This window comes from Pelecanus crispus, chromosome 1 (genome assembly GCF_030463565.1).
Source record: "Pelecanus crispus isolate bPelCri1 chromosome 1, bPelCri1.pri, whole genome shotgun sequence".
NCBI lineage: Eukaryota > Metazoa > Chordata > Aves > Pelecaniformes > Pelecanidae > Pelecanus > Pelecanus crispus.
In genome coordinates this window covers 140,675,972-140,703,566 of record NC_134643.1, presented here as the reverse complement: position 1 = coordinate 140,703,566, position 27,595 = coordinate 140,675,972, and the positions used below count along the sequence as shown (strand labels likewise).

Sequence of the window (27,595 nt, the reverse complement as noted above, 5' to 3'; positions counted from 1 at the left end):
AATTAATGGCATTATTATTTACTTTAAGAGGAAATTAGTAAAAAAGGAGAGAAATGAGAAGAATGGAAGTTTTGAAGACAAGTAATTCAGTGGATTAGGCACTAATTGTACTAGAGAACATAGAATTTTGGACTGAATTTTAACACCAACATCACTCATGACCCTGATAAATCAGTTAGATTTCAGAGGTACTTAAGGACTCAACTTAATTGCAAAGCCTATCAAGTGCATTGAAGATCCCATACTACAGTGGTTCCTACCCCTGAATTTCCCCTCCATGAAATGAGGATAAAGTACTCCACACGAGTGATGAATAAATAGAAGCCTCAAAAATTATGATATTTAAACATGATATGAATGTTCTAACAGGCTCCCAGGCCATTCTTTTACACAAATCCTTCAGTTGTTAAAATGTGTTATGTTTCTTAGAATAAAAGAAGAATCATAATATTTATTACTTTTTTCTGATTTATTGTCGTGGTTTAGTCCCAGCCAGCAACTCAGTACCACGCAGCCGCTCGCTCACTCCCCCTACCCCGATGGGATGGGGGAGAGAATCGGAGGAGTAAGAGTGAGAAACACTCCTGGGTTGAGATAAGAATAGTTTAATAATTGAAATAAAATAAAGTAAAATAGTAATAACAACAATATAATAATAATAACAGTAATAATAATATACAAAGCAAGTGATGCACAATGCAATTGCTCACCACCCGACAACCGATACCCAGACAGTTCCCGAGCAGCGGTCGCTGCTCCCCGGCTAACCCCCCCCAGTTTATATACTGAGCATGACGTCATATGGTATGGAATAGCCCTTTGGTCAGTTTGGATCAACTATTCTGGCTGTGCCCCCTCCCAGTTTCTTGTGCGCCTGGCAGAGCATGGGAAGCTGAAAAAGTCCTTGACTAGCATAAGCAGTACTCAGCAACAACTAAAAACATCAGCATGTTATCAACATTCTTCTCCTACTAAATCCAAAACACAGCACTATGCCTGCTGCTAGGAAGAAAATTAACTCTATCCCAGCCGAAACCAGGACATTTATGAAAAAAAATTATTCTAAATTGATAATATGCTTTCATTTCAAAACTAAATATATCCCCACACATTTCCTTACTAAGCTATGTTAGCTACTTTACACACATAAGTAAAATCACAGAATTTTAAGAGGTGCTTCTGCATGAGCGGGACATATGTTCCTTTTCATCTCTTAGACAACCTTAGAAATTTTTTAATTCAATCAGGTTACTGACATCCTGAATAGGAAAAATGGGCAAGAAGACACAAACATGTTATAAGAGTGTCACCTACTGGCAAAATCTATTTCTGCACAATTTCTTGAGTTCATAGAAAATGCACTTATTTTACCCAGTGCAATATCTGAAGTTTCATGATCCTACACAAGATGCAATAGGTCATGAAAAACAACAGCCACAATTAAAATTAGCTTTTTTCTTAAATTTAAGAAAAAAAAGTAGTGCATTAGAATTCTTTCTGGAGTCTCTTTTTTTTTTTCTAGAACAGTACTAAGTGCAGTTATAATAACATTGACAAAGAACATAATTAAAAGGCTCATCCAAAAAAATAAATCTAAGTTTAATAGTAGAGGAAGACGAGGAATATGGAAAACAAATAACTCTTTTGCCATCCAGTGAATCCAGTTCATTAGCAGTTCACAGACTACGCAGTTTCCCTTTAAAGGGGTTATTTTAAAATTATCATTTGCAACAGAAAACTCATACTAAGCACTACTCTCAAGCAAATGCATTACTTTTCTGAATAGCTATCTTCCGGCAAAGAACAGTAACAATTTACCTATCATTATTATCCAAAAGGATAGAAAGAAAAGCAGAAAGCTTAAGAATTTATAATGGGACCTGCAAATAATCAATGAAGATGAGATCAAGAACTTGAGTAACTGTGATCAGTGCTCATGTACCTCCCTCATTTTTCCTACTGAAATCAAACCTGTGCTAAAGAGGAATTGAAGCCAAAATCTTAAGGTGGTATTTTGATAGTGTAAATGGTATGGATCTGGTGAATACAGATAACTCCCATATCAGAGTTTTGGGGTTTTTGGGTTTTTTGGGTTTTTTTTTTTTCCTGTTGTTGTTGGTTGTTTTTTTTTTTTTCTTCAGAGTACACATTTTTAATTTAAGCCTAAATGAAAATATCTACAGGCAACTTCAAATCTCTCAAACACAGCTTATAAATCACAGCTTATTAGTATTTTCGAATTCTAGGTCTCATTTCCTTTAAGTTTACATCACACAGATATTCAGCTTTAGGAATTTCTTTTTCCCCTACAGTATTTTAAAAACACAGCTTGCCTGGTTTACAGTTTTAAGTCATTAACTTCCATTTTTTGTATGCAGACACTGCTATTTTTTCCAAGGTATTTGAAATCTTAACTCTACAACACTTGCAGTCATTTACATGCCAATATAATTGATATCAATATTCCCCAAGACAAGCAATACAGGGTTATACAGGGTTTCCGTCCAATATAAAGGTACTCATGGGTGCTTTTGCAGAACCCGGATTGAGCAACATTGTTGTAATGATAGTAGAAATAAATGAACAGCTAAAATGAAATAGTTATTCAGCACCGCAGGCAACTCTCTACCTTTGCACATTCAGTTGTGCATTCATTACTATTCAAAACAGAACAAGTCACAATTGTCTCATCACATAAAAACCTTTTACGATGCTCAAAACTTTTTACTAATGCAGACAATGCTCTTCCGTAGCACAATAACTTGTGTTATTTTAATTGAGACACAGTTGTCAGTAATACAGTTTCTCATTATTTCAGCCACCTATTTCCTTTGGAAGCCTAATTCTGAGTTACATGATTACTTGACAATCTTAAGGTTTATTCCTAATAAAAAATGTTCAAATTTCCATAGATGCAGACAAAAGGAGAGCAAAGTAGACCAAGATATTTTATATGTACTTTAGAAGAAACTATCAACTTTGGTGAGTACAGTTCTGAGCATTTGAATGCTTAGCAAATTAGGAAGGGATATAACTAGCTGCATATTTTACAGTTGCCCCTGAGTTCCCCTGCCAAACTACATATTTGAACTTTTGTCTTTTTTCCTTTTTCTTAAAAAATAAAAGGAAATAGAACTACTGCCTCACCAGTGCCTTTCTTCTCCCTCTTCAGTTTCCAAAGAAGCAGGAACCAAAGAAAACTACACTGCTTTGGTCCTAAGTTAGCACCCAGTTAAACCACACAGTGGCATCACGAGATATTATCAGTGCTGATATGGTGTTTCCAATTAACTTTCTTGGATGATGAAACATCTACATCAGTTCCGTAGTTCACAAGCTTCACTAATCTGCTTCTCTTCCAACTGTTTTTATTGATTTGTTATTATACAGAATATCTAAACAGTTTTTAGCACAAGATGGACTCTGCTAAGACAGATTATTTAGCAGTTATAATTATTGATAGTGCAAATTTCCCCCTTGGAATGGTTTACAGCTGTTTCTTCCCCAGAACTGAGATGTCAAAGACTGGCTTAAGATGCTGAAATATGAGTGGTAATAACCAATTTCAGAACCTTAATGTAGCTCAGAACAAAAGAATATCCATTATACATACTGCAAGCATACTGCTTCAATTGTAAACACTGTATTAATCTTCTATGACACATTCACTCCCATTATTTTCTTAATTCTGTGTCCAAGTAATTTTCTCTTTAACATATATACCTTACTTGTCCTTGAATGCAAACAGCAAATCACTCAGTTAATTACTGGAATAAAATTTTGTCCTAGATATATTGTACTAATACACACTACCATTTCTGTAATAGAAGAAACTGCCAGTAGGGCTGTAGCAGACAAGCATCCATGTTCCTGACTTCAGCTTAGTGTGGAGCTCTGCATCAGAGCCAGCTACTGTGAACAACCCTTAGAATAATGGAGAGAAACTGGCAGTTCCAAAGGGTGGCTCGCCCCCTCCTGATGATCTGACTGCATCCTGAAAAGGTACCTGAGGTAACTAGCTGAGATGCAGTCACGAGAAGTTAAATAAAACTGGGACTAAAAAGCCCTAGAAACAAAGATGCCCCAGAATCAGTCTTCTGTACTATCCCTCTTGCTTCCCAAAAAATTTACAGTAAGCTTTCAACATCTTCCACATTTTACAACATATTGCTACTATGAAATTGACCCCTCCAAAGAAAGAGCATGTCTTCACATACATTCAAGAAGGGTGAGGGAAGAGGAGACCTCTTACGATGGCAAACCCACAAATTTGATGCCAAATGCAGTTTACCTTTGTTCACCTGAAGACATTTCCAAATACCACCAAGTTTTAGCAGCAAGTCTCACACTGAAACTCTGAAGGTCTCCAATTTACATTCAAAAGTTCAGATGTGATTATCTTGCCTATGCATATAAAAAACCTTGACAAACAGGTCAAATGCTTTAAAAACCTCCTATTTGCATGTTTCAGACTAGAGTAGATGTGGAAAAATATATTTTACTTACAAACCCCAACAAAACTGTTTTGAAGGAAATTGATACAGAAACAGCAGGTCACTATGAGCAACCCACTTAATTTATCACTAGAACAGATGTTTACATCTTACACCAAAATACTACTTTATTTCGCACATGTAGTTTTCTGTTCTTTTTCATTTTCTTAAAAACCCTTTCTTACTGATCATTTTTAAGTTTTACTACTATGACAATGTAATACCATACTCTCCCAAACTAGGAGATACCTGGAAGAACTCCACTCTCAAATTCTACCACTGTCATGATACAGAGACCCCTGTCATATCTACAGCATTGGAATTTTTCTCAAAAGAAGGACTGAGATGCATGGGGGAAGAGGGATGTAGTGGTTATTTATACCATTATATATAAAGGAAAGAAGAGAATTTTTTGACAGCTTTCCATATAATCCTTGTCCTTTTATATACATTTATATTTTGATAATAGCTTTGTGCTACACTTTCCAGCTTCCCTTTATATTTTGTTCTCTAGTAAAACCAACCTAATCATTATTGTCTACTCCCAGCATCAGTCTACAGCCAAGGAAACTATTAGAAAAATTACAAAAATAAAGCTAAGGCAAACCACAGAAGCAAGCAGGTGAAAGCAAGGGACTATTAAAAGAAAATACCTTTTTAAACAATACTGAATAGGGACAGCAGACACTTCTTCATGTCATACCATGTAAGGATATAGATAGACCTTAACTTACACAGAGGTAACTCCCTTTTTAACAAAAGATGTATGTTCACAAAACATAGGGAGGAAAAAAAAAAAATCCGTACTTACCACAGGGTTTTTTGTGTCTGGGTCAAATTCTGTAGAATTTGCATCTGAAAACAGGAGTTCAAAACAAAGACAGTACATTTCCAGTGTTCTACATGCCCTACAAACTCATCATTAACAATTCTGTGGCATTTTAGGTCTTATCTTCGTTGAAGCTACAATCTTGTATGTTGAAACACATGGTGCACCATTTTGGAAGCAACCACAGGAAGCATATGACCTCAGTCACACACACTCCCTTTCCTACTTTCCAATATCTTTTCCTCTCAGCTCTTACTGGTGGAAATTCATCAGTGAGCTAAATCTCTTCATACTACTACTGCAATGGCTACAGTTTGGCTACTCTAACTAATGAAAGCAAGTGAGAAAACTATTTCTTGCTTTTTACTCCTCATCACCTGCACACTCCAGAAAGAGACTACAGAGGTGAACTGTAAGCACACTTTCTCCTACACTCCTTAAAAGAAGCAGGTTTCAAGCAATCTGCATAATAAGAGTTCCTACTCCCTTGTACAGAAAGGTAGCACAGGGTGCTTAGCTGAAAATGATCATGTTGCAAGAGCTAAGTACCTAATGATCATAGGATCTATACAATAGTTCTAATAAGAGATACACATTTCACATGTAGAATAAAATTTCTTCTAAGCAAATCATATTCACACTAGCATATTGAGCTCACCTTTCCAATTCAAACAGTTTCTTGCAAATTCCACAACTGCTAATTGCATTCCCAGGCAAACTCCTAGAAAACAAAAATCCCAGAATTTAACACTACAAAGAGCAGGACTGACAAAGTACTTGCTGTTCTGTCTTGAACTTGACTGCTTAGCAATCTTGGTACCCAGTGTATATACACAGACCTACCAAAAAGCTAAAACAAAAATGGCTGCTCAGTGTAAAACTCACTCTTCAAACTTGGCACACTGTAAATACATGTGACACAATTATGCACTTTAAGCCCTTTCAAAAAAAATTTTCTTCTCCTCCCATCTATTTTACCAATAAAAAAAATGAAGACAAACAGAAGCTGAAAGCATGTGTATATCCAGATTCAAATTTTGCTTTGGCAACTAGTCAAAGTAGTCACTTACAAAATTGTAAGAAATGTGGAGTAGGAACCAAAGCTTCAGAGGCACTTACGTAAGAGGTGCTTAGCTTATAGGCCACATGGCATCTTTAGACTTTATCATAATAAAATATACCAGTAAATCAACAAAAATTATTTAATATAGCAAATGTGTCCAAAGACACCTATATTTCCTGCACACTGATTAATATCTATAATGGTGCTGATTTAATTACAATGAGAAGCAAAGACTCTCCACATAAAATGTGAATATAGCAAATAAAACCTTTGGAGTAGGGATAGTCTTTTTCTTCCTTCCCTATACAGCAGACATAGTACATGGCTATGACCCTGGGCAGTATTTACAAGGCAAATATTCACAAAAGCACACATACTTCCCTAAGACAGGATCCTTCCCTAGTGTCTTGTTTGTTGGTTTGTTTTTTGTTTTTTTTTTTTTTAATCAAATCAATTAGCTTGCTATACACCTCCAAAACACGGTAAATTCGGACTCTAATGATCTTACCAAGAAAAGGTTTTTTCTTTGTTCTTGCCCAGGAGATAGCTTGGAGTTTGCCTTCTGTTCCCCTAATTCCAAACCCTCCTGGGACCAGAATGCCACTGTAATGACAGCCATATATAAAGCAACTGACACGTAAAATCAAGCCATCAAAGGAAGTCCATACAAATTGAAGAAAGACTTTTGAGGTTATGACAAAGCAAGCACAATGCACAAAAGGCATGTTTTGTATGACCATTCGGAATACATAGAATTTAACTCTAAATTTGGAGATTTGTTTCATCTACCCACCCCAATTCTCATCTGACCAACCTCGTGCTTCAGTGAAATTCCTACTGCTTAAATACGTATTGCTTCAATAAACTAGCGACATATTCACTACTCTAGGATCTTAACACCAAAACTTTATGTCTACTAAGTAATACTGAAGAAATTAATGCATTTGGACAATAAACATCCCTTTACAAATATAAATTGAAATCCTGGCAATGATTCTTAACAGAGATGTTTGCAGAGTGTCACCAGCATTTACTAAGCTTTTATCTAACTACCTTTCACTATGATGCATGTTGACAAAGAAAAAAAACTCTTTGACAACTGACCTGCACTGTAAAGAAAGTCTAGCTATCCCCCCGCCAAAAAAACCACACATCAACATTTCATCATTCACCAAACAACTGCAACTTGTCTAAAGAGATTAAAGCAGAGTTCAAAAATATAGGTTGATACTATAATTTGCTATGTCTGAAGATTGTCACCAAACATGCACATCTATTCCTCTACATAAGTAACGGAAGTTTGGATGCACTGAGAAATTATTTACTGAAGCATTTTTCATCACATGAAATAAATATCATGGTCTACATTTAGGATACAGAATACCCGATGCCACTTACTCTGCTTTGCACAGTTTGTGCCATGCCTGGTGATATTTCACCGAGTTCTCCACTTCTGTAGAACGTTCAAGTTCTGTTGAATCTATGTACTAATAAAAATATGCAATAAAATAGTCATTTCTTCCACAGAAAGAGCAGCATACACTATATAACCAGCTTTTTAATAGCATTAAGACAAGCCTATTACAGTTTCAAGTGGATTTCCCAGTAAGCCCATAACAACTTCACTGAAGACTGAGTATTTGCTCTGAAGACCCGGTATTTGCAGTAATCCATGCCCCTTTCTTTGCATGTAGCTCCAAAGCTCTGCCTGCCTGCAGTCCTCCAGGTGAGCAGACTTGGTAGAATGCTCCATAGCTGTGTACCCAAGTTTTCCTCCTATGGAAATCAGGGCGCCAATCAAAGGGTGGTGCTGACCTTACTCTGACATCCAAATGAGATGTGGCCAGGGTGCTCACCTTCCTTGCTTCTGGGTGGAACAGTTTATCTAATCTTATCACACACTGGATACACCTGTGTTGTCTTGCCTGTGAGAAAGGAATTCCTGGGGACTGATATGAAAGTATCAACCATAGAGAAGGAGGCAGACTCATTTTCTATGTCCTACTAGAAATGCTGCATTAGAATCTCTACTGCCGTTAATAAGCATGGCTCCCGAGGTACCACTAGAGCAAATGAGTGAGGCAGCTATGTACTGCACTGGGGACACAAAAAAATCAGAGTTTGATTCTTGGTTTTGTCAGTCTTTTTCTCAGAATAACATAATTAATAGCAACCTGCTGTAGAGCCCATCCCCTATAAAAACGAGATAATCTGAAATGACAGAACTCATTTGTGTGCAGAGAAATAAAACTGACAAGAAGATTGCTCTAAGTTTTCCACATAGGATTGCCTTCTAGCAGACATTTTCTACTTTTTCCATGCTCCAGAAGGCATCAAAAATACAACAGAAAAATAACTATTTATGAATGTTGTTATTCCATACTAGTAGGATAATACAGGATTAACTAAAAGGACACTTTATCATGCTGGGAGGTTGGAAAGATAAACTAATTACAGTTTAAGCTAATTGTGGGTTCCTTGCCAAACATATTAAGCCATCACATTTATCACTTCAAGCAGCATCAACATTTCATCATTCAGATATCTGAATGCTAGGTTATATGCTGGATGCCACATACATATTAAGCAGTTCCTTCAGAACACAGGATTATATGAATAGTCTGTGCACTAAAAAGGAGGTTAGCACATGCAGGTACGTACAGCAGAAGCCCTTGTCTATTAACATTTCAGCACGGCACTGGAGCTCCAGCAATCATTGATTCACATGCTTGTTAATGCAAAGCTCCACCGAACTTAAGACCAGCTGCACACAAAGCTAACTGCACATTTGCGGACTTGGTGCCTTTCACTTTTTTGCTAGAAGCAAAGTTATTTTACATATCTGTCCTGGTTTCAGCTGGAATAGAGTTAATTTTCTTCCTAGTAGCTGGCTTAGTGCTGTGTTTTGGATTTAGTATGAGAATAATGTTGATAACACACTGATGTTTTCGTTGTTGCTAAATTAGTGTTTATACTAGTCAAGGACTTTTCAGCTTCTCATGCTCTGCCAGGTGCACAAGAAGCTGGGAGGGAGCTTTCCCACTATGCCGCTGCCAGTATAGAACACTATTTCGAGTGACAGAATCATGTAGGTCAGAATGAGCCATGGGAGGTCTCTAGCCCAACCCCCTGCTCAAAGCAGGTCAAATTAGAGCAGGTTGCTCAGGGCCATTTTTTTTTTTTTTCCCCCCAGGATCTGAAAATCTCCAGGGATTAATTCTGGCTGTTCCCACTTTCTCATTTTTCATGCACACAGAAACAACTTTTTGGAGTATTTGCTCCATAATCTTCCCAGGGAATGAGGTGAGACTGACCACCTGCCATTTCCCCAGATACTCCTTTCTGCTTTTTTTGAAGATTGGTACGATATTTGCCCTTTTCTAGTCATCAAGAACTTCCCCCAATTGCCATGACCCTTCAAAGCTGATGGGAGAGTGGCTTCATAATGACACCAGCTAGCTCTCTCAGCACTCTGGGATGCATTTTGTCTGGTCCCATGGACTTCTGCATGTCCAACTGGTCTGAGTACTCCCCAACTATATGTGTATGTGTATCATGGAAGAAAACTTATCCTGGAGGAAAGTTTATCTATTCCCTACAAATATATTTACTTTTTCCCCTCCATGATACCTATCCACCTTTCCCTTCAAGGGAAAAGAAACAGCTTAAGCCTTAAAACATAAGCTATTTCTTCCCCAAGCCGAGTTCCTGTTGGTTGGCTTTTTTGTTTGTTTTTTTTAAAATATTTTCCATGATACCTACCAATTGGTTTCTTAGTCACATAAACACATAAAGTTTACTTGAATTCTGCTTAGTCCTTATAATTTCAAAGATATATTTTAGGGGTGAACACCATGCATAAGCTCCTTAGTATGTACAAAAATATTTCCTCTTATAAAATATGAAGTTATTTCGTTTTCTTGAGTGGTTCCCTAGCTGTTTTACATGATAGGTAGCAACGAGTTCTCTGTCTTTATACTAGTCAACATTCAGCATACACAGGACAAGAGTAGAAGGACACTAAGATAAGCAGTTTCTGGGTTTTTTCCCTTTTCTCTTGATAGGAAGGGCCTCTTCCCCCTCCCCATAGAACAAATCAACCCACTTCTCTCAGTAAAGAAGTCCTACAGAAAAAATAGTTCAGATTTGCTTTTGTTTGTGCATCTCTGCATGCCTCCCCTACTTGAAAAGGTTCTGGGATTATATGAATCAGAAATAAAAGATGAAGGATTTGCAGCTGACTGATATGCCTGGCAAGCGGCAGAATAATACTGTGAGAAAACAACAGGGTGATTTCAGAGCCCACAACAGCACAAGCAACAGTGAAAAGTACATTCTACATCATCACAAGCTGCTGCAACTCCTTCACCATCTGATTAACAGTCCACCAGAACCAAGCAGTAGTGGGAGGGTATAAAACATAACTGGTTATCTTGGTACAGGGCTAGTCACCTTCACCAAGCCACTGAAAACACCTGAGGTCATACATTCCTGGTGACCTGTGTTCTCAAGCAAACAGAAGTATGTTACCAGGTTTCTGATATGAGAAATTCCTTCTTTAGTACTCAGTGTTCGTGGTTTGGGGAACTTATCTTCTCCCAAAAGATACTGGAAATACCACTGTAAACAGGACTCCTGTGTATTCAATACTCTGTGCTTCATTAAAGAAGTACCTATGCACCCCTGGTTGTTCTAGGTGCTCCTGTTGCTTTTTTCTATGGTAGATGGACTGAGACAACAGAATGGTGGCTATGTCTTTGCTGCCTTTTATTAATGACCTTCCTCGTCAAAAAGTGGTTAGTTCCAGCGAGAAACTTTCTAGAGCTGAGTGGAAACAGCCTTGCACAAGCATTATCTAAGCAACCCATGCATAGCTTTTGACCCACTATTTATTAGTTCCAAATAAAATAATTAAATCTGTAAACACTTCTTTAAAAAAATAAGATGCTTGGCCAGTCTGTATTTATCTGCATGATTCATTTTCTAATTTCCACATGAATTAAAACTGCCTTGCATGATGGGAACTAGTACAGTATATTCAAAGTATTCCTGAAAGCAAAATCCAGAAATATCCTCACCATTAAATCCAGTTTGTGATTAATTGCCAGCGCAGAGTGTTCCAGAGCCTTGAAAACAGATGCATAGCAATCACTTAGTTTTGTGTACTTGCCAACAAGAGCTATGGAACACACCTTCAGCAACCTTTCGTATCTGAAAACAAATTGTTCAGTTATTACACCAATTTTCACAAAGAAAACATTTTAACCATGTTTGCTTTTTCTTTAACTTCACAAACCATCTTTTAAAATCTCAAAACTGACAGTGTTTTTAAACCCCAACCATTCACAAGTGTTGACCCGCAGCATGCTACTGACCCCAGTCCAGTTTGGTAACTTCACAGCAGCTAAAAACCTAACTTGAATTAAAACACTTCCAGAGAAAGCAGCAGGAGTTGGAATACCTGTCAGCCATTTTCTTCCATTTCATTAGAAGATCACTTGGCTGGTCATCAATAGGTAAATTTAACCTCTGTTTAAAATACTTAATGATGCCTTGCTCCTCCAACAGGATTGGTACTCGATAAGTGGAAGAAACATCATGGATAAATATCACCTAACAAAAAAAAGCATAACATAAAAGACTTACCTAAAAATTTTTCATAGGAAATATACATTTTATTTTTTGTATACTACATGTGCTTTGTATTCTATGCACATTCTAATGTTTAAATACTTTTCTTTTGAATGTGCAGGGCAGCACAGCCAATATTTAAGGTTCCACTATATCTACAAGGAAAAAGCTACCCAAAAGGTAGAAGTGTGTTTCACTTCCTTCATCGCACCATCATACAAAAATAGCTTCCCAAGCTTTCATACAAACATCTGGCCCCACAAGCATGAATGCTCGCTAACACTTCTTTCTCCCTCTCTCACAAACTTGTATATTAACTGGGAAAGAAAGAACACAAATGGAACCTTACAAAACAGACCCAACTAGGTTGTGATAAAGTCTCCTAAAAGAATTTTGTTAGTGAATTAGGTTATGTTATTAATTCATGATTATAGTCCGTTCAAGGACCATTTAGTTAACACATTTATAAACCACGTCCAAGCTGCTGGCAGTTAAGTTCATCGCATTTGGCGTACAGGAGACCGTGGAGTTCACAGTCCTGAGCACAAGTGTTCTCTTCCCTGATACACATGAGAAGTAAAGGATACTCGCCTAGTTATCCTTGAGTTACTTCTGTTCATCATGTAAGTATACACACATGCATGCTGCCCCATGCCTCTCTGCGTGCCCATTCAACAGCAAAAATAATAGGGTAACCACAGCCCTCCTACAGTAGGAATAAGGCTTATCCAACTGTTCTTCCAAACTTGGCAGCTACCATCTTAAGGATTAACATGAAGAATCACTAGCTGCTCTAAGTTACAGCCATGCTGACTATGGAGACTGTTATAATCCTAAAACAAGCTGAAGACACTGCTTTTGTTTTGGTGGTACATGCCTTGAAGCAAGGAGGGAGGACTCACTTGATAAGAGCAAATTTTAAAAAAGAATCCACTTAGAGGATGGATGAAATAGCATATGGGCTTCATGGACTAGTTATGAGAGTCCTGGAAACCATTTCACACAAAAAGCACACAAAAGATAAGAAAATCATCAGGAGCAGTCAGCATGGATTCACCAAGGGGAGGTCACACTTGATCAACTTGATAAAATTCTGTGATGAAGTGACTGGCCTGGCAGATGAGAGGAGAGCAGTGGATATTGTCTACCTGGACTTCAGGAAGGCCTTTGGCACAGTCTCCCAAAAGATCCTCATAGACAACCTGTTCATGTACGGGCAGGATGAGCAGACAGTGAGGAAAACTGGTGGAATGGCTGGGCCCAGAGGGTGATCAGTGGCACAAAGTCTAGCTGAAAGCCAGTAACTAGCGGAGTACCCCAGGGGTCAGTACTGGGTCCAGTCTTATTTAACACCTTCATTAATGCTCTGGATGATGGGGCAGAGTGTACCTTCAGCAAGTTTTCAGATGACACCAAAGTGGCAGGAGCAGCTGATATGCCAGAGGGTTGTGCTGCCATCCTGCCAACAGGCAGGAGAACTGGGCTGACAGGAACCTCATGAAGTTCAACAAGGGGAAGTGCAAACCCCTGCACCTAGGAAGGAACAACCCCAGGCACCAATATATGCTGGAGGCCACCCAGCTGGAAAGCAGCTTGGCAGAAAAGGACATGGGGGTCCTGGTGGACACCAAGTTGAACATGAGCCAACCAATAGTATCCTGGACTACATCAGGAGGTGATCCTTCCCCTCCTCTCAGCACTGGTGAGGCCACACCTGGAGTGCTGGGTCCAGTTCTGGGCTCCCCAGTGCAAGAGAGACGTGGACATACTAGAGAGACTCCAGCGAAGGGCCACGAAGGTGATGAAGGGACAGGAGCATCTCTCCTGTGAGGACAGGCTGAGAGAGCTGGGACTGTTCAGTCTGGAGAAGAGAAGGCTTGGAGGTGGGGGTGGAATATCTCATCAATGTACAGAAATACCCGAGAGAAGGGGACAAAGAAGATGGTGCCAGACTCTCTTCAGTGGTGCCCAGTGACAGGACAAGAGGCAATGAGCACAAACTGAAACACAGGCGGTTCCCTCTGAACATGAGGAAACACTTTTTCACTGTGAGGTTGCCCAGGGAGGTTGGGGGAGTCTCCATCCTTGGAGGTATTCAAAAGCTGCCGGAATAATGGTCCTGGGCAACTGGCTCTAGGTGGCCCTCCTTGAACAGGGGGGTTGGACCAGGTGATCTCCCTTCCAACCCCAACTATTCTACTGTGATTCTGCAACAGCAAATAAATTGGAAGGGCAGACTGAAAAGACTGATCCCCTTGAGATTGTAAAGCACTGTTCTAGATACAAAACAAACTGTAGCTTCTTCTCTACTGGCATTGCACATAGCTCCAGGAAGAATACTGATGATGCATCTAATCCTTCAGCTCACAAGAAATCCAGGATCATTCTAGGGAATAAATAGACATGTGGCCTGTGTCTTCTGAAATCCAGAAGTGGTTCATTCATTTTAAGACATACAGGGGACTTAGGAATGGCTTTGCAGAATTCTGATGAATACAGTTATGAAAACAAAACAAAAAAAAAACCCCCAAAAAAAGGCTGCAAAACAGTATGGCACCTAGCAGCATCCCAGTTCAGTCCACTGGGCCTAACTGCCAGGCACACACCTATACTACACAATGCAGTGCTGTGGACAGACATTTGAGCTAGCCAGAACAGCACAAGAGTGCAGCATTCTGCCCGGGATCATATACTCAGCTTCTCATAAAAGCTGTGACTGGTACAACTATTGAGCTTCTACTCTAAAAGGCAGAACTTTGGGGAAAAAAAAAAAAACAAACCACTGCCATGAAGACAGCTCCCTCCCTACCAGGGAGCTCTTAAGGAAGTTCAGTTACACATGGGATTCTTGGTCCAGTTAGACTGGCATAATAACTGCAGTTGGAATCTGAGTATGTACATGCTTACACGTGGCCTGATACTGCTATAAAAGCACACACCATTGTTATTTGACTGAACTTCAGTTGTCTCTCTCCGGCTGGAGAGGAACCACAAAGGCATTTCTGAAGGATTTTCCAGAAGCTAGCTCAAGGGTGTTGTCTTCCACAAACAGTAAGATGGAAGCAAGGGGGGAAAGTAATGGCCACACTGCCCTCTATGTCCTCATCTGGAATCTTACTATAAAGAGCTTTTTCTTACACACCTGCAGAAAGAGACGTCAACACTGACACATATTTGAAATACAGCATAACTGTTGTCATCTATTATCCCTTTAATATCATCCATTACACTGAAGAGTAAAATGCTCTCATTTGCAAAAATATTAAAGAGCATTTGATTTATCAAAATTAATATTTGAATAGCAATTAATCACAGAAACTATTAAAGCCAAAATAACACATGAATTGTAAAAGGATATACAGCTATGCAGTAGATGTTCTAAGCATGTTAAAGGGCAGGAATAGCCTATTACATTTTATCACAGTAAGAGTGTTCATTTGGCTGTGATGATCTATGGACATAAGCAAAACCCCCAGCTTTAACCACACTTTGTTCATCCATTATTGTAACCACCTGAGATGATTTATGGACAATAACCAACCATAGCTAGCTTGAAACTGCAGTTTTCACAACTATGTATAGCAATTAACCATACACTCAAAATCTATTCCTTTTATTAATTTTTTACATAACATGCATTTAAATTGTTAATGACCGTTTGACAAAATTTAACATATAAACTCCTGATATTTTTTAAGTCTTATAGTGTACATGACAGCAAGATAAAAATTGTAAAAACAATTACATATTAATGAAACAGTCTGAAGTTGAAAACAGGAATGCTCAGAAATATTTGTATGCTTTCCCACATGTTTAAGCAATGATGAATAAAATATTAAAGTACTGACCTGCTCAGGCTCCACATGGCAAAACATGGAAATCTTTTCCTTCACTGCCATTTCTATAGGTTTTGCACTTCTGCAGACAATCTGTTATAACAGAAGGAGAAATCCTAAATATTTACTAGGCAAACCCATATAAGATCCTCAATATCATTCATGGAGAAATTAATCTCCTTTGGAAGTACAGCACAGACAAATGTGCCTTTTTATCTCTTCCCCTCTTTTGGAGTTCTACAATATATCATAGCTCACAAATATCTCCTAGCAAGGCAGAAGTACATCAGTCACCTGCCCATACTGACCCACTTTTATAAATCTTTCTTTGGCATTCTCTGTAATACTGCTTCCTCATGCTCTCCTCTACTGCAGTTACTATTGCAATACTCTTTACCTAAAGTCTAACAGCTCTGTAAGTATGAATAATATGATAAATCAAAAGAAATATTGTGATTTTATCAGCTAAATTTAGTATTTCAGTACTTCATCTTTTTGTAGTTCTTAATTTGCACATCATGATAAAAAGGAGGCGGCTGAAGATGAGAAAACTCTTTCATAATTTTGTGGGTTTTTTTCCTGGTGAAGTTATTCTGCTATTATTTTGCTGATACATGTAAAACTCAGGAATTTTAGAAAATACTGACGATTTTTACAAACAAAGACAATAAGCATATGTTTTGGTGTTTGTTGGAAGGGGGTTTTTTGCATTATGTAACTTCAGGCAACTAACTCAAAATGCAGAACTGCTCTCTCAGTGTGCCTATTGATTACTTAGTCTACTACCTTAAGTTACTTTGAATACGGGAAGTATAACAGAAGGTAGCATGATCCTGTTTAAAGATTAAGCCATTATTTTCTCCACCTTTCTAGCAAATGCAACAACTTAATGCATTAAGCCCTTTTTTGCAGCTGATCTTTGATCACCTTGCTAGAATGCAGCTTAGCTACACTAATATTGATGAAGTCTAATTAACTTCCCCTACCCTTGCAAGAAATTCTAGAAACAGAAAAACAATGCCAAGTACAAGGGAAAATTAGTGCAGACTCTAATAATAACAAAAAAAAAATCATGAAACAATTTGTACATTCTATTCCATTAAGCACAACTTACACTTAAAAACTGGGTACTGTTTGAAGACAATTCATAAACTTTGATAGTATGAGCACACGATTAGATCTGCTCTGAAATCTATCGTCCATCTTGCTGAGACAAATTTAAAGTTAATGGAGTCACAGAAATCAAAAACATCAGAATCAGCATGAAAATACGAAACGGTAACAACAGTGATGGAGATGCATCTCAAAGAAACGTAATACAAAGAAGATGAGGAACAATTCAATTGAATAGGGCAGCACTGACAAGCATATAATCAGTTTTCAAAATGCTGTAACAGAGTCCATTAAATCTGCAGATATAGTGCATCCATTAAGCGCTTAGAACACCCCACGGAGAACATAAAGGCTTCTGTACATACACAGCTGAGACTGGCCCAGCATGCCACCTCGGGGAAGCCTGAGACCTGAGAGCAAGGCAGCAGGTATTAATAACAGGTCTAGCCAAATTTAGATCAGGCATCCTGGCACCACAGCTTATGAAGGAAGCCCTCCTGACTGCTGTTCTAGGAGCTTCCCCACGTACTGTCTTGGCCTTGGGCCCCTGCCCAAGAGAGCAACCATTTACAGATTTTTCTTGAAGCAGTGCCCAAACAACTTTACAACAGTGCCAAGAGGCTTTGCAAGCAAAAGCAAAAAAGCAAAAGCAAAAAAGCAAAAGCAAAAAAGCAAAAGCAAAAAAGCAAAAGCAAAAAAGCAAAAGCAAAAAAGCAAAAGCAAAAAAGCAAAAGCAAAAAAGCAAAAGCAAAAAAGCAAAAGCAAAAAAGCAAAAGCAAAAAAGCAAAAGCAAAAAAGCAAAAGCAAAAAAGCAAAAGCACTGCACTTCCGGCAGTCCCAGAACTGCCTCAGGCAAGAACTCAAGATGTGAGAAAGTGACTGGATTAGTCTGTTTCCCTCTTATTACACACACACACTTAACAGGCTTTTAAAATTACTTGGTGGAGCCGGGAGGGAGGAGGGGGCGCAGGGGGCAGTGGGGGGAATGGGGAGGTCAGGCACTGGCAATTACCTTGAAGGCCTTCAAAAATGACACGCAACTTTCCATTTGCAATTAGCACCTCAAGATGGATTTTGAAATTTAGGTCCTGAAGCTTGGAATGTAGAGCAGGATTGCATTGATAAAAGTCTTTCCCTCCACAAGATGGTTACAGTTACCATGTCACAACAATTTGAAACTACCTAACACATCCTCTGCATATCCTATTTATAAAGCCACTGGTTTTGTAGTTATAAACATGCTTTTTGATAAATGTAAAATGCAAGAGTTAAAAAAAAAAATCAGAAAGCAGCACAACACGAAACTGAGTTGTGCGACTATCCTTTTAAGAATCATTTTTCCTTTTTGAGGATATAAATATCACACAGAAGCAGTGACTATTTTCACTACTCTTTAATTTCTGAGAAGGGCTAAGAAGCTTTTTCTCCCAGTGGACTTTATGGGAATGGAAAGCACTCAACAACTTCCAGAATCAAGTACAGAAAATATCCTCTGACTTAACAAGCAGCCTCACACAAAAGAGCAAAATTGTCCTTTTCTGCTCCTGAAGCAGACCTAGAAACGGTGTGTGTCTTCAGCTGCGCCAGCTGCAGCTCAGGAAGATAAGCCTAAGTTTGAACCAGGATTGCACTGGCATTTGAAGCTGCGCTGCCCTGGCTTCAGTGCTATCAACACTTGACCAAGCAGATTCACATCTCCAATGACAGACAGGTATCACAACAGGCAGCTGCAATCTACTTATATCTCCTCTCTGCTCCCAAGTGAAAATGCCAGAGAGGCAAACATTGCATCCAGGCAATAAGCACATACTCATTACTAGAGCACTGGGGAGAAAGAATGGAAGGAGTTGAGCATTTGTCATCATTTGCCAACTGGTATGAGGTGAAACTTGCTGGCTTTAGCTTCACTATACTGTGTGGTGCAAGAAGGGATTGAGAGCAGCCCTGAGGAGAAGGACTTGGGGGTACTGGTGGATGAAAAGCTGGACATGAGCTGGCAATGTGCGCTCACAGCCCAGAAAGCCAACCGTATCCTGGGCTGCATCAGAAGCAGCGTGGCCAGCAGGTCGAGGGAGGGGATCCTGCCCCTCTGCTCTGCTCTGGTGAGACCCCACCTGGGGTATTGCGTCCAGCTCTGGGGCCCTCAGCACAAGAAGGACACGGACCTGTTGGAGCGGGTCCAGAGGACGGCCACAAAAATGATCCGAGGGCTGGAGCACCTCTCCTACGAGGACATGCTGAGAGAGTTGGGGTTGTTCAGCCTGGAGAAGAGAAGGCTGCCAGGAGACCTGATTGCGGCCTTTCAGTACTTAAAGAGGGCTTATAAGAAAGACGGGGCAGACTTTTTAGCAGCGTCTGTCGCAACAGGACAAGGAATAATGGTTTTAAACTAAAAGAGGGTAGATTCAGACTAGATATAAGGAGGAAATTTTTTACAATGAGGGTGGTGAAACACTGGAACAGGTTGCCCAGAGAGGTGGTAGATGTCCCATCCCTGGAAACATTCAAGGTCAGGTTGGACGGATCCCTGCTCACTGCACGGGAGGTGGACTAGATGACCTCTAAAGGTCCCTTCCAACCCAAAATATTCTATGAAAGAAATTGCGGAACCTTATTTTGAAGGTTCACCCACTCGTTCTATATTTCCAAACAGGAATATTTTTAAAGGCTGTGCTTCAAAGGTAGGATTGCTGCTGCTCAATCATGCATAAAAAGAAGTTTGTGAGAGAATGTTAGAAGCCAGAAGCATTCTAGGTCTTCCCACAAAGTAAACTGAGACTTTAGATTATTTTTAGCAATGCAGAATGATTTTTCTGCAAAGATCCCCTTAGAAGAAGAATATAGCTACAGTCCCAAGACATTGCAAGGAGTTAGCTGAATTAAGTTAACTCAGAATCAATTTGAGTAATTTGATTTCCTGTGGCGGTAGCGAAACAGTGCAGCATATTGTTGCATTTCTTCTAAAATTCTTGCCTCTCATGGGAGACTAAGGTTTATTCTTTGAACACAGGTTATGCAAGGACACTTCTAGACTACCTATAAATAAAAATCAGTATTTATTGACTTACCAAATCTGGAGACAAGCCTAGACCCCTCAGTGCTCGAACACTGTTCTGTGTTGGTTTTGTCTTCTGTTCGCCAGTGGCATTAGGCTGGAAAGACATATTTTGAAAGCTCAAATAGCAGCTAACATCTACTAACAGAGCAGTTACATGTTAAAAGAGAAAAGCCAATGCAAGTAATAATACTTGCAGGAAGTAAACATATCCAAACAGAACCACAATATACCAGAAGCAGAAATGGTACCACTGTTATTACTTATATAAGAAATTCTGTGATGAAACCACATGGCCCTAATTCAGGTCCAGTTTATTTTGGTTTTTTTCTTTCAGAGAAGAAGTTTCAATATAATTGACTCAGGTAGAAGAAGAAGAATACTCCAAAAGTTGGATTTTGCTAATAAAAGGAGGATGTCCAACATAGCACAAAGCCTTCAGTGACTGTCGTTGGAAATAATCAGATGTGGTAAATAATTCTGTTCTAAAACACACAGAATCAATCCTACCAATTGCTGATCAATCCTCTAATCCATAGCTGCAGGGGTTAATAATTCTCTTTTTATGTGTACAAAGTGCAATCATATCATCATTAGGTTAATGGTTGGACTGGATGATCTTAAAGGTCTTTTCCAACCTAAACGATTCTATGATCATTACCAACCTTTGCTTATCAAAAATCTCCCCAGTGAATACTTACCTCTAATAAGAAAGCCTATTTATTAAGTCAAATTTCGAATGGAAAAATACTTTTAGCCCTGTATAAAAAGTTGTAGCAGTCTTGACTGGAAGACCATTGTACATCGAGGAGTTTGTGATCCAGATCAGAGTTCACCTGAGGAAGCCCAGGCCAGTGCTGCACAAATCCCTTGGCTGCAGGACAAACTCAGCCAGCTTGTTGTTAAGAGGAGCCCCCAGGCAGCTCCCACTCAGCACCCACAATTACATCACCTGCGTGGCCTTGCCTTTATCTAGGGATGTGGCAAGAAGTTCTCCTGAGAACAGCCTTTCTGTTTGACAGTAGAAATGATACAGCTGTTTCCTTGCAAGAAAATTATCTGTTAGCTCAAATGACCGAAAGGGAAGAATCCCTTCTACAGATGTTGTCTGCCAGCATGCTGAACATCAGAACCGTTCAATGCTACACCACCTAGGGTTCCTACCACCTAGAGGGATGTAAGGTCATTTATACCCTTCTGTCCTTATAGTGTTGTCTCTAACAAATAACATTTTAAAAGATACCTTAGAGAGTCTGAGTACCTTTCTTACCAGGTTCATAATGTACCAGCACCTTCCAGTGCAAAGCACAACTATATTTAGCCTTCTAGATAAACTAGTGTTGAAAAGGGTTTTTTTTCATAGCCTAGAACATTAAAACAGATTCTCACATCACTAATTATCAAGGCCTTTACCCCAATGTGGCTGCGTTTTATATCTCTGTCTCTAAAACCCTCCAGCATGAAAGGGTTAATGGGAGAAGTAAACAAATAGAAAGCCCAATACAGAGTGAAATCTATTTTATTAATTTTAATTACTTACCTGTGGTACTAGACTAACATGGATATTACAGAAGTTCTCTCTTTTTGCTTTGAACTGAAACTGTCTAAATGCTTCAACAAATGGCATTCCTTCAATATCTCCAATGGTTCCACCCAGCTGAAAAAGAAAGCTTGGATATGTCAGAGTGGCAGAAAGCAAAAACAAAAGGAAAAATAGAAAAGTCTACCTCTGACATACTCAACAAGTTTTCTGAAATTTTTATTTTAAAAAAAACCTGACAACTGAAATTTGCAAGCATATTCTGCAAAGAACCCTCATCTATTCTGTGCGTTTTGTTTCCTGTGGAAAACATAAAACAATTTTCCAGTTTTGTCACATTCACTTTACACCAAACACATATGCTTCCCATGGGAAAAATGTGTGGTGCTACTGAATAATACACACTTTCACACTGCCTTCAAAGCAGCGAAAAAGTAATCAATAGTTAAGCTGATGTGAAGGTTTTTGTACAGAAAAACTTTATTTTCCTGTCCGTCAGATTAATGAACAGTTGTGACCAACAAGATACAGACGTTTAGCGATATTATCATAGCTTTCCAACAACAATAAATGCCATATGGACAACATGAAATAGTATTTCACATTATAAAAGACTTTAAATATTTATTACCAAACCAAAACCCAAGACTAAATCCATGATAAAACTTACTTATAAAGACAGAAATTAGATGTCTTTCAAAGACACAAAGAGCTGTAGTAGACTAAGCACTGAATAAAGCAGCGTTTAGCACGTATTATGAAGTAGTTGTATTTCAGAATGATCTTTCTGTGCCACCAAGTGGCTTTTGACAGAATTACATGTTTGTGTTCATCCAGTACCACAAAAACTTCTGACAACTACATTTGTATGTGACACACATATTCAGTGTAACTCCTTCAGGATTTTGTCATGGAAAAACATTACCATAAAAAAAAAGTCCTGAAGAAAAATATTTTTATCAGGCTGGAGCTATAACAAAGAAAAAAACCATACATGGAGGAAACAGAAAATTACGCTTGATGTTAAAGAACTGACAAGCCCATCACTTATTAATGTTCTTGTGCAACTTCTGTATTTACTGTATTTACTGGTTTTACATTTGTTTGAAACAAAATGTTTGACTCTCACTGTGCACATCATAAAAAAGACCTACAGCTATATCAATAAGTGTATTTTAATCAAGGCAGATTCTTCTGCGGAAGAAGTACTGAGCAATTCTGTGACCTGGGTCACAAAGTTTATCACACTATTGATTACGGTGGTCACCTCTGGCAATACAACATATTCCTCTGTCAAATTCTCAGGTAAAATCTTTTCCCGTATTTTCTGCTGTAATAGTAATACTAGCAATTACTGACTGCTTTTCCTCCAGTTGTCTCAATGCCCTACTAAGAATGGGTAAAACTCGTTACTTCCATTGTGCGGAACATCAGCAGGTTAAGTGATTAACAAAGGTGTCTCCAAAGATCTTAAAAATAACACCAGAAAGTGGAAAAGTGATGTATACAGTGTTTAAACATATTCCTTTAAACATGACCATGAGCAACAAGATGGGCATTTGAAGCCATGGAAAGCTAAAATGTTATAGGTCCTCTGACTGACCATAGGAGATTTCAGGTATTACACAAGTTTTTTCAACACTATTAACAGTTTAAAGCTTCAGTCAAATGTCTGTATCTTGGAATAGATGCTTCACATTAATTTTAGAAATTACTAAACTCTTAAGCAGCTCAGTTTCAGGAGTATGCTAGAAGGGATTTAGTCAAGTAAATAGAAGCTGTAGGGATAAGACCATGCCTATCATTCTCAGAACAAATCAAAGAATATAAAACGTGTCTTTGCATTGCTGCTCTCCATAAAACTTCAGTCTGACCTTTTTACAGTAGGTAGCAAAGAGAAAGCGAGCTAGTTCTTTGTGGTCACTGCGGATATATATCCTAAAAAGTTCCATACTTGCCTCAATTACACAAATTTGTGGCTCTTTTCTGTCATCATCCACCGGAACTTTTGCCTGATTCATTACCCATTCCTGAACTGCATCAGTGATGTGCGGAACAACTACAAGACAAAGCCAAAGAAGGCAAGCGTATCTTACTTTAGGCCCATATACCAGTTTTTGCATGCAAAAGGAAAATGAGCAGAAAGTCAAAAGGAAACTACTAGCTCCTTTTTTTATCCTTCCTTTCCTTGAACCCAGAAGCCCAACATGACGGGACTATGCCCATATCTCTTGGGAAGGAGAAAGGAATAAGATGATGCAGCAATGAGCAGCTTGTTCTAGCTGATCACTCTTTTGTGATGACTGAATGGACTAGTATCCCACAGAATTAAAAATATCACCTTGAACAGTTTTTCCCAGGTAATCACCATGTCTTTCTTTATTAATGACATGCTGATATATCTTTCCAGTGGTAATGTTGTTATCTTTATAGAGACTGATGTCCAAAAATCTCTCATAATTTCCCAAATCTAAGTCAACTTCTCCACCATCATTCAATACAAAAACTTCACCTGAAAAAAGAAAGTGAAAACAGACAGAAAAGCAATAAAATAATCAGAAATTATTAAACAGACAACAGGAATACCACAAACTTATCTTAAAATTGAAGAAATGGGGTTTTTTAAATGACATATCACAATGACATATCAACAAAGCAAATGCTGCAACTCAATCTGCATTGTCATTCTGTGTGACTTAATATCCGAGTCATTACTTATACATTGAATGCCTATCCCTCATCCATGTATAGTTTTGCAAATAAATTTAAGTTACAGTGCCAAAATATTTAAGTGACCTAAAAATATTTAGCCAGAATTTCAACAGCATGCTACAATCCTTGATTGGAAGAAACCAATCTCTAGGAATTATAAATCAGCAACAAATTAAACGTTAATTTACACATGGCAGCCAAAAACTGTGCTTTTATAAGCATGAATTATTATGCATGTTCAAAGTGTTTCACTATAAATTCATGTTGTTTGGATCTTAATGATCAAGGCTTGAATCAGGAGTAAAGTTATGATGAACATAAATGCTTCTTGAAACATGACCACTGTTTCTTTTTCAGTTGTTTCATCTTGTCTATTTGGTTCACTATGTTCACAGCGAGGGTTATTTCTGACCCTGAAAAATCTAGTGAAAATATCCTTCAGGTTCAAACTTTTCTTAGACCTCTGAAGAGTCTCTAAATTCTGAATCTAGTCAACTTCTGAAGCAACTAAAGTTGCTAGATCTTGAGGTAAGGCTGGAAAATTCTTCAGAAAAAACACAGAATATTTTGCCATGACCCAATGAATCAACAGCTAAACAAATTACGGGACTAATGAACAAGAGAAAAAAAAAAAAAGAAGCAACCCCCCTGAAGGTATAGTGTGGACTACGGAAATATATATCCCACCAAGATACAACACTCCACTTCAATGAACAGTTTAACAAAAACACCACAATGTGTACAACAGAGTGGAAGATTTATGCCTGATCCTGTGAGGCTCTGAGTACCTCCTCTGTGCTAATTTGTAATTTAAGCCAACAGACACAGAGTGGAACCAACACGTCTCAGAAGCAGGCCTTGGAAGAATAAAAAAAATACATTACTTAAAATAAAACCCTCTTTAGTTAACTGGCAATCAGGAAATTAAAATCCTTTGACTCAATCATATTTCTGCCAAAATGTTAACAAAAGAGGCTTGCCATAGAATCACAGAATGCTTTGGGTTGGAAGGGACCTTTAGAGATCATCCAGCCCAGCCCCCCTGCAGTGAGCAGGGACAGCTTTAACCAGATCAGGGTGCTCAGAGCCCCGTCCAACCTAACCTGGAATGTTTCCAGGGATAGGGCCTCTACCACCTCTCTGGGCAACCCATTCCAGTGCTTGACCACCCTCATTGCAAAAAAATTTCTTTCTTATATCCAGTCTAAATCTATTCTTCTTTAGTTTAAAACCATTGTTCCTTGTCCTGTCACAACAGGCTTTGCTAAAAAGATTGCACCCTCATCCTTCCTATAGGCCCCCTTTAAGTACTGAAAGGCCGCAATCAGGTCTCCTGGCAGCCTTCTCTTCTCCAGGCTGAACAACCCCAACTCTCTCAGCCTGGCCTCGTAGGAGAGGTGCTCCAGCCCTCCGATCATTTTTGTGGCCCTATCACCATTCTGGCTTGTGTGAATTTCTACTTACTACACAGCAAGCCAGTGTTTCTTCACAAGCAGTAAGAAACTCTTAAGCAGAGAGGGGGGAGGAAATTGTGTGAGAATTACATGACATAGTATCCCCTCTCCCCTGTAACTGATCCAGGGGATGAATACATCCTCACAATCTCAAGTCATTGCAGGAGGCTTACCACCAAAAGTAAAGGCGTAACTTCCCAGGTCAACTGCCTAAGTAGCACCAGATGCACTTCTGAAAGTGCAGGACTACTGGATTAGTTAAATTTGGCTTTTTGAGAGAGTTCTGATGTGCTATGCTTTTACTCCACTTAAAAAGCAAAGTGGTCTTTTTTCAGTTCAGGAGATAAACATGTTTATCTCCAGTTCCAAAAATTTTGGTCTAGATTAAAAGCAAGCAGACAAAATCCAACAAATAAAAAGAATTAGAAATGTCTATTGGATGAAGGTACTCTGGAACTTTGAAAACCACTGTTTTCAGTGAATGTACAAGTAACAAGACAGACAGCTGAAGGAACATTCAAAATTATAAACATTCATCAGACTGTCTTGTAATTCATCAGCAATGTAGTCAATACAACCAACATAGCTTAGAGAATCAACTGACCAAACTAAGCATCTACTTTAAAATTATATCACTAGTTGGCTCTTTAAGCTTTACGGGTGGTTTTGACTAGATCCTCACTGTCTAAAATGGGAACTTAATCTAACTCTCATGAAGACACACTAGAGGCACTGACGACATCAAGGTAGCAGCATTCACAAGTAACTGTCGAGGAGTTAAGTTTCAAAGAAGTTTTATAGTACTGTTCCTTTTTTTTTTTTTTAATCAAGTTGAAATGAAGATAGCATTGACTGAACAAGACCTAGAGCTAGGATTTTGCCCACAAAGTGGTACTTTATAGGAAGGAAGCATCTATTCATAAAAGTATCTTCACCAAACAGGCTTCTCCTCTCTTTACTTAGAGCAGACAATGCCCTTGAGAACACGTAGTAAGGAACAAACTTGCATTGCCAAATAGTTATAAAATGACTAATAACTACCATACTATTGTTTTTCAAAAAAAAAAAAAAAAAAAAAACAACAAAAAAAAAAACCCCACCAAAACCCACCACATTACTGTGAATACAAATAGTTATGCAAAAGGGAACAGCACTGCCCCTCCTACCATGTTCATACGGTGAAAAAGTTCCAGCATCTATGTTTATGTAGGGATCAATTTTGATTGCAGTGACACGTAGACCACATGATTTCAGTATGGTGCCAATGCTGCTTGCAATGATCCCTTTGCCAATGCCTGAGATGACGCCACCAGTTACCAGGATGTACTTCATCGGAAAATCAGCACAAGCACACCGATCTCAAGCTGGAAATCTAAAACAACAAAGATGTACATCTGATGAATGCAAATTCATGCCAGGGAAGAACACAGCCTCGGTATGCAAAGAATGTAAGCTGAAACAACCTTCAGAAACAGAAAACAAAATCACCATTTTGCAGTCTGGGTGTAGGATTCATCTCTCCCAGATTATACACCAATATGTAAGCTAAGCGCCTAAGTCCACTCTGCAGTCAGTGGAATAACAGATACCATTTTGATATGCTGCCCTGTGGAGATGCCAGAGAGAGGCACAGTTCATCCGGCCTACTCCTCTCCTGTGGCAGGAAAAACCAACTAACTTTTAGAAGCACAAGTTAGGCAAGAAATATCTATTAAAATCAGAATGTTATACCATCCACTCCATTTTTCAGCAGCTTTCGCTTCTCCAACCCACAGTGTATCAAGTATTTCACCAAAAGTCTTACAATATCCTACAGATCAATAAAGCATGAGACCAGGAAAGAAAAACTGAACTAAAATGTGCATATTT

General features: G+C 38.7%; 1 protein-coding gene across 4 annotated transcripts in view; it reads right to left on the bottom strand.

The window, feature by feature from the left end:
* Nucleotides 1-27,084, bottom strand: part of CTPS2 (CTP synthase 2) — a 92,933-nt gene extending 65,849 nt beyond the window's left edge. For 3 of the 4 annotated variants that reach the window (XR_012831040.1, XM_075710149.1, XM_075710135.1), the window contains exons 1-12: nt 26,893-27,084; nt 23,902-24,072; nt 23,519-23,619; nt 21,561-21,677; nt 20,034-20,117; nt 15,865-15,945; nt 11,847-11,998; nt 11,464-11,596; nt 7,784-7,872; nt 6,894-6,988; nt 5,981-6,043; nt 5,305-5,348 (exon numbers count right to left, since the gene is read on the bottom strand). Coding sequence is in view for 3 of the 4 variants with exons in the window: in XM_075710149.1 (XP_075566264.1) it covers nt 5,305-5,348; nt 5,981-6,043; nt 6,894-6,988; nt 7,784-7,872; nt 11,464-11,596; nt 11,847-11,998; nt 15,865-15,945; nt 20,034-20,117; nt 21,561-21,677; nt 23,519-23,619; nt 23,902-24,072; nt 26,893-27,058 (1,296 nt within the window). In the remaining variant the exon portion in view is untranslated. Of the gene's footprint in view, nt 1-5,304; nt 5,349-5,980; nt 6,044-6,893; nt 6,989-7,783; nt 7,873-11,463; nt 11,597-11,846; nt 11,999-15,864; nt 15,946-20,033; nt 20,118-21,560; nt 21,678-23,518; nt 23,620-23,901; nt 24,073-26,892 lie in introns of those variants that run through there. The other variant, XM_075710157.1, reaches the window with a different exon arrangement.
* Between the last annotated feature and the right edge of the window lie 511 nt (nt 27,085-27,595).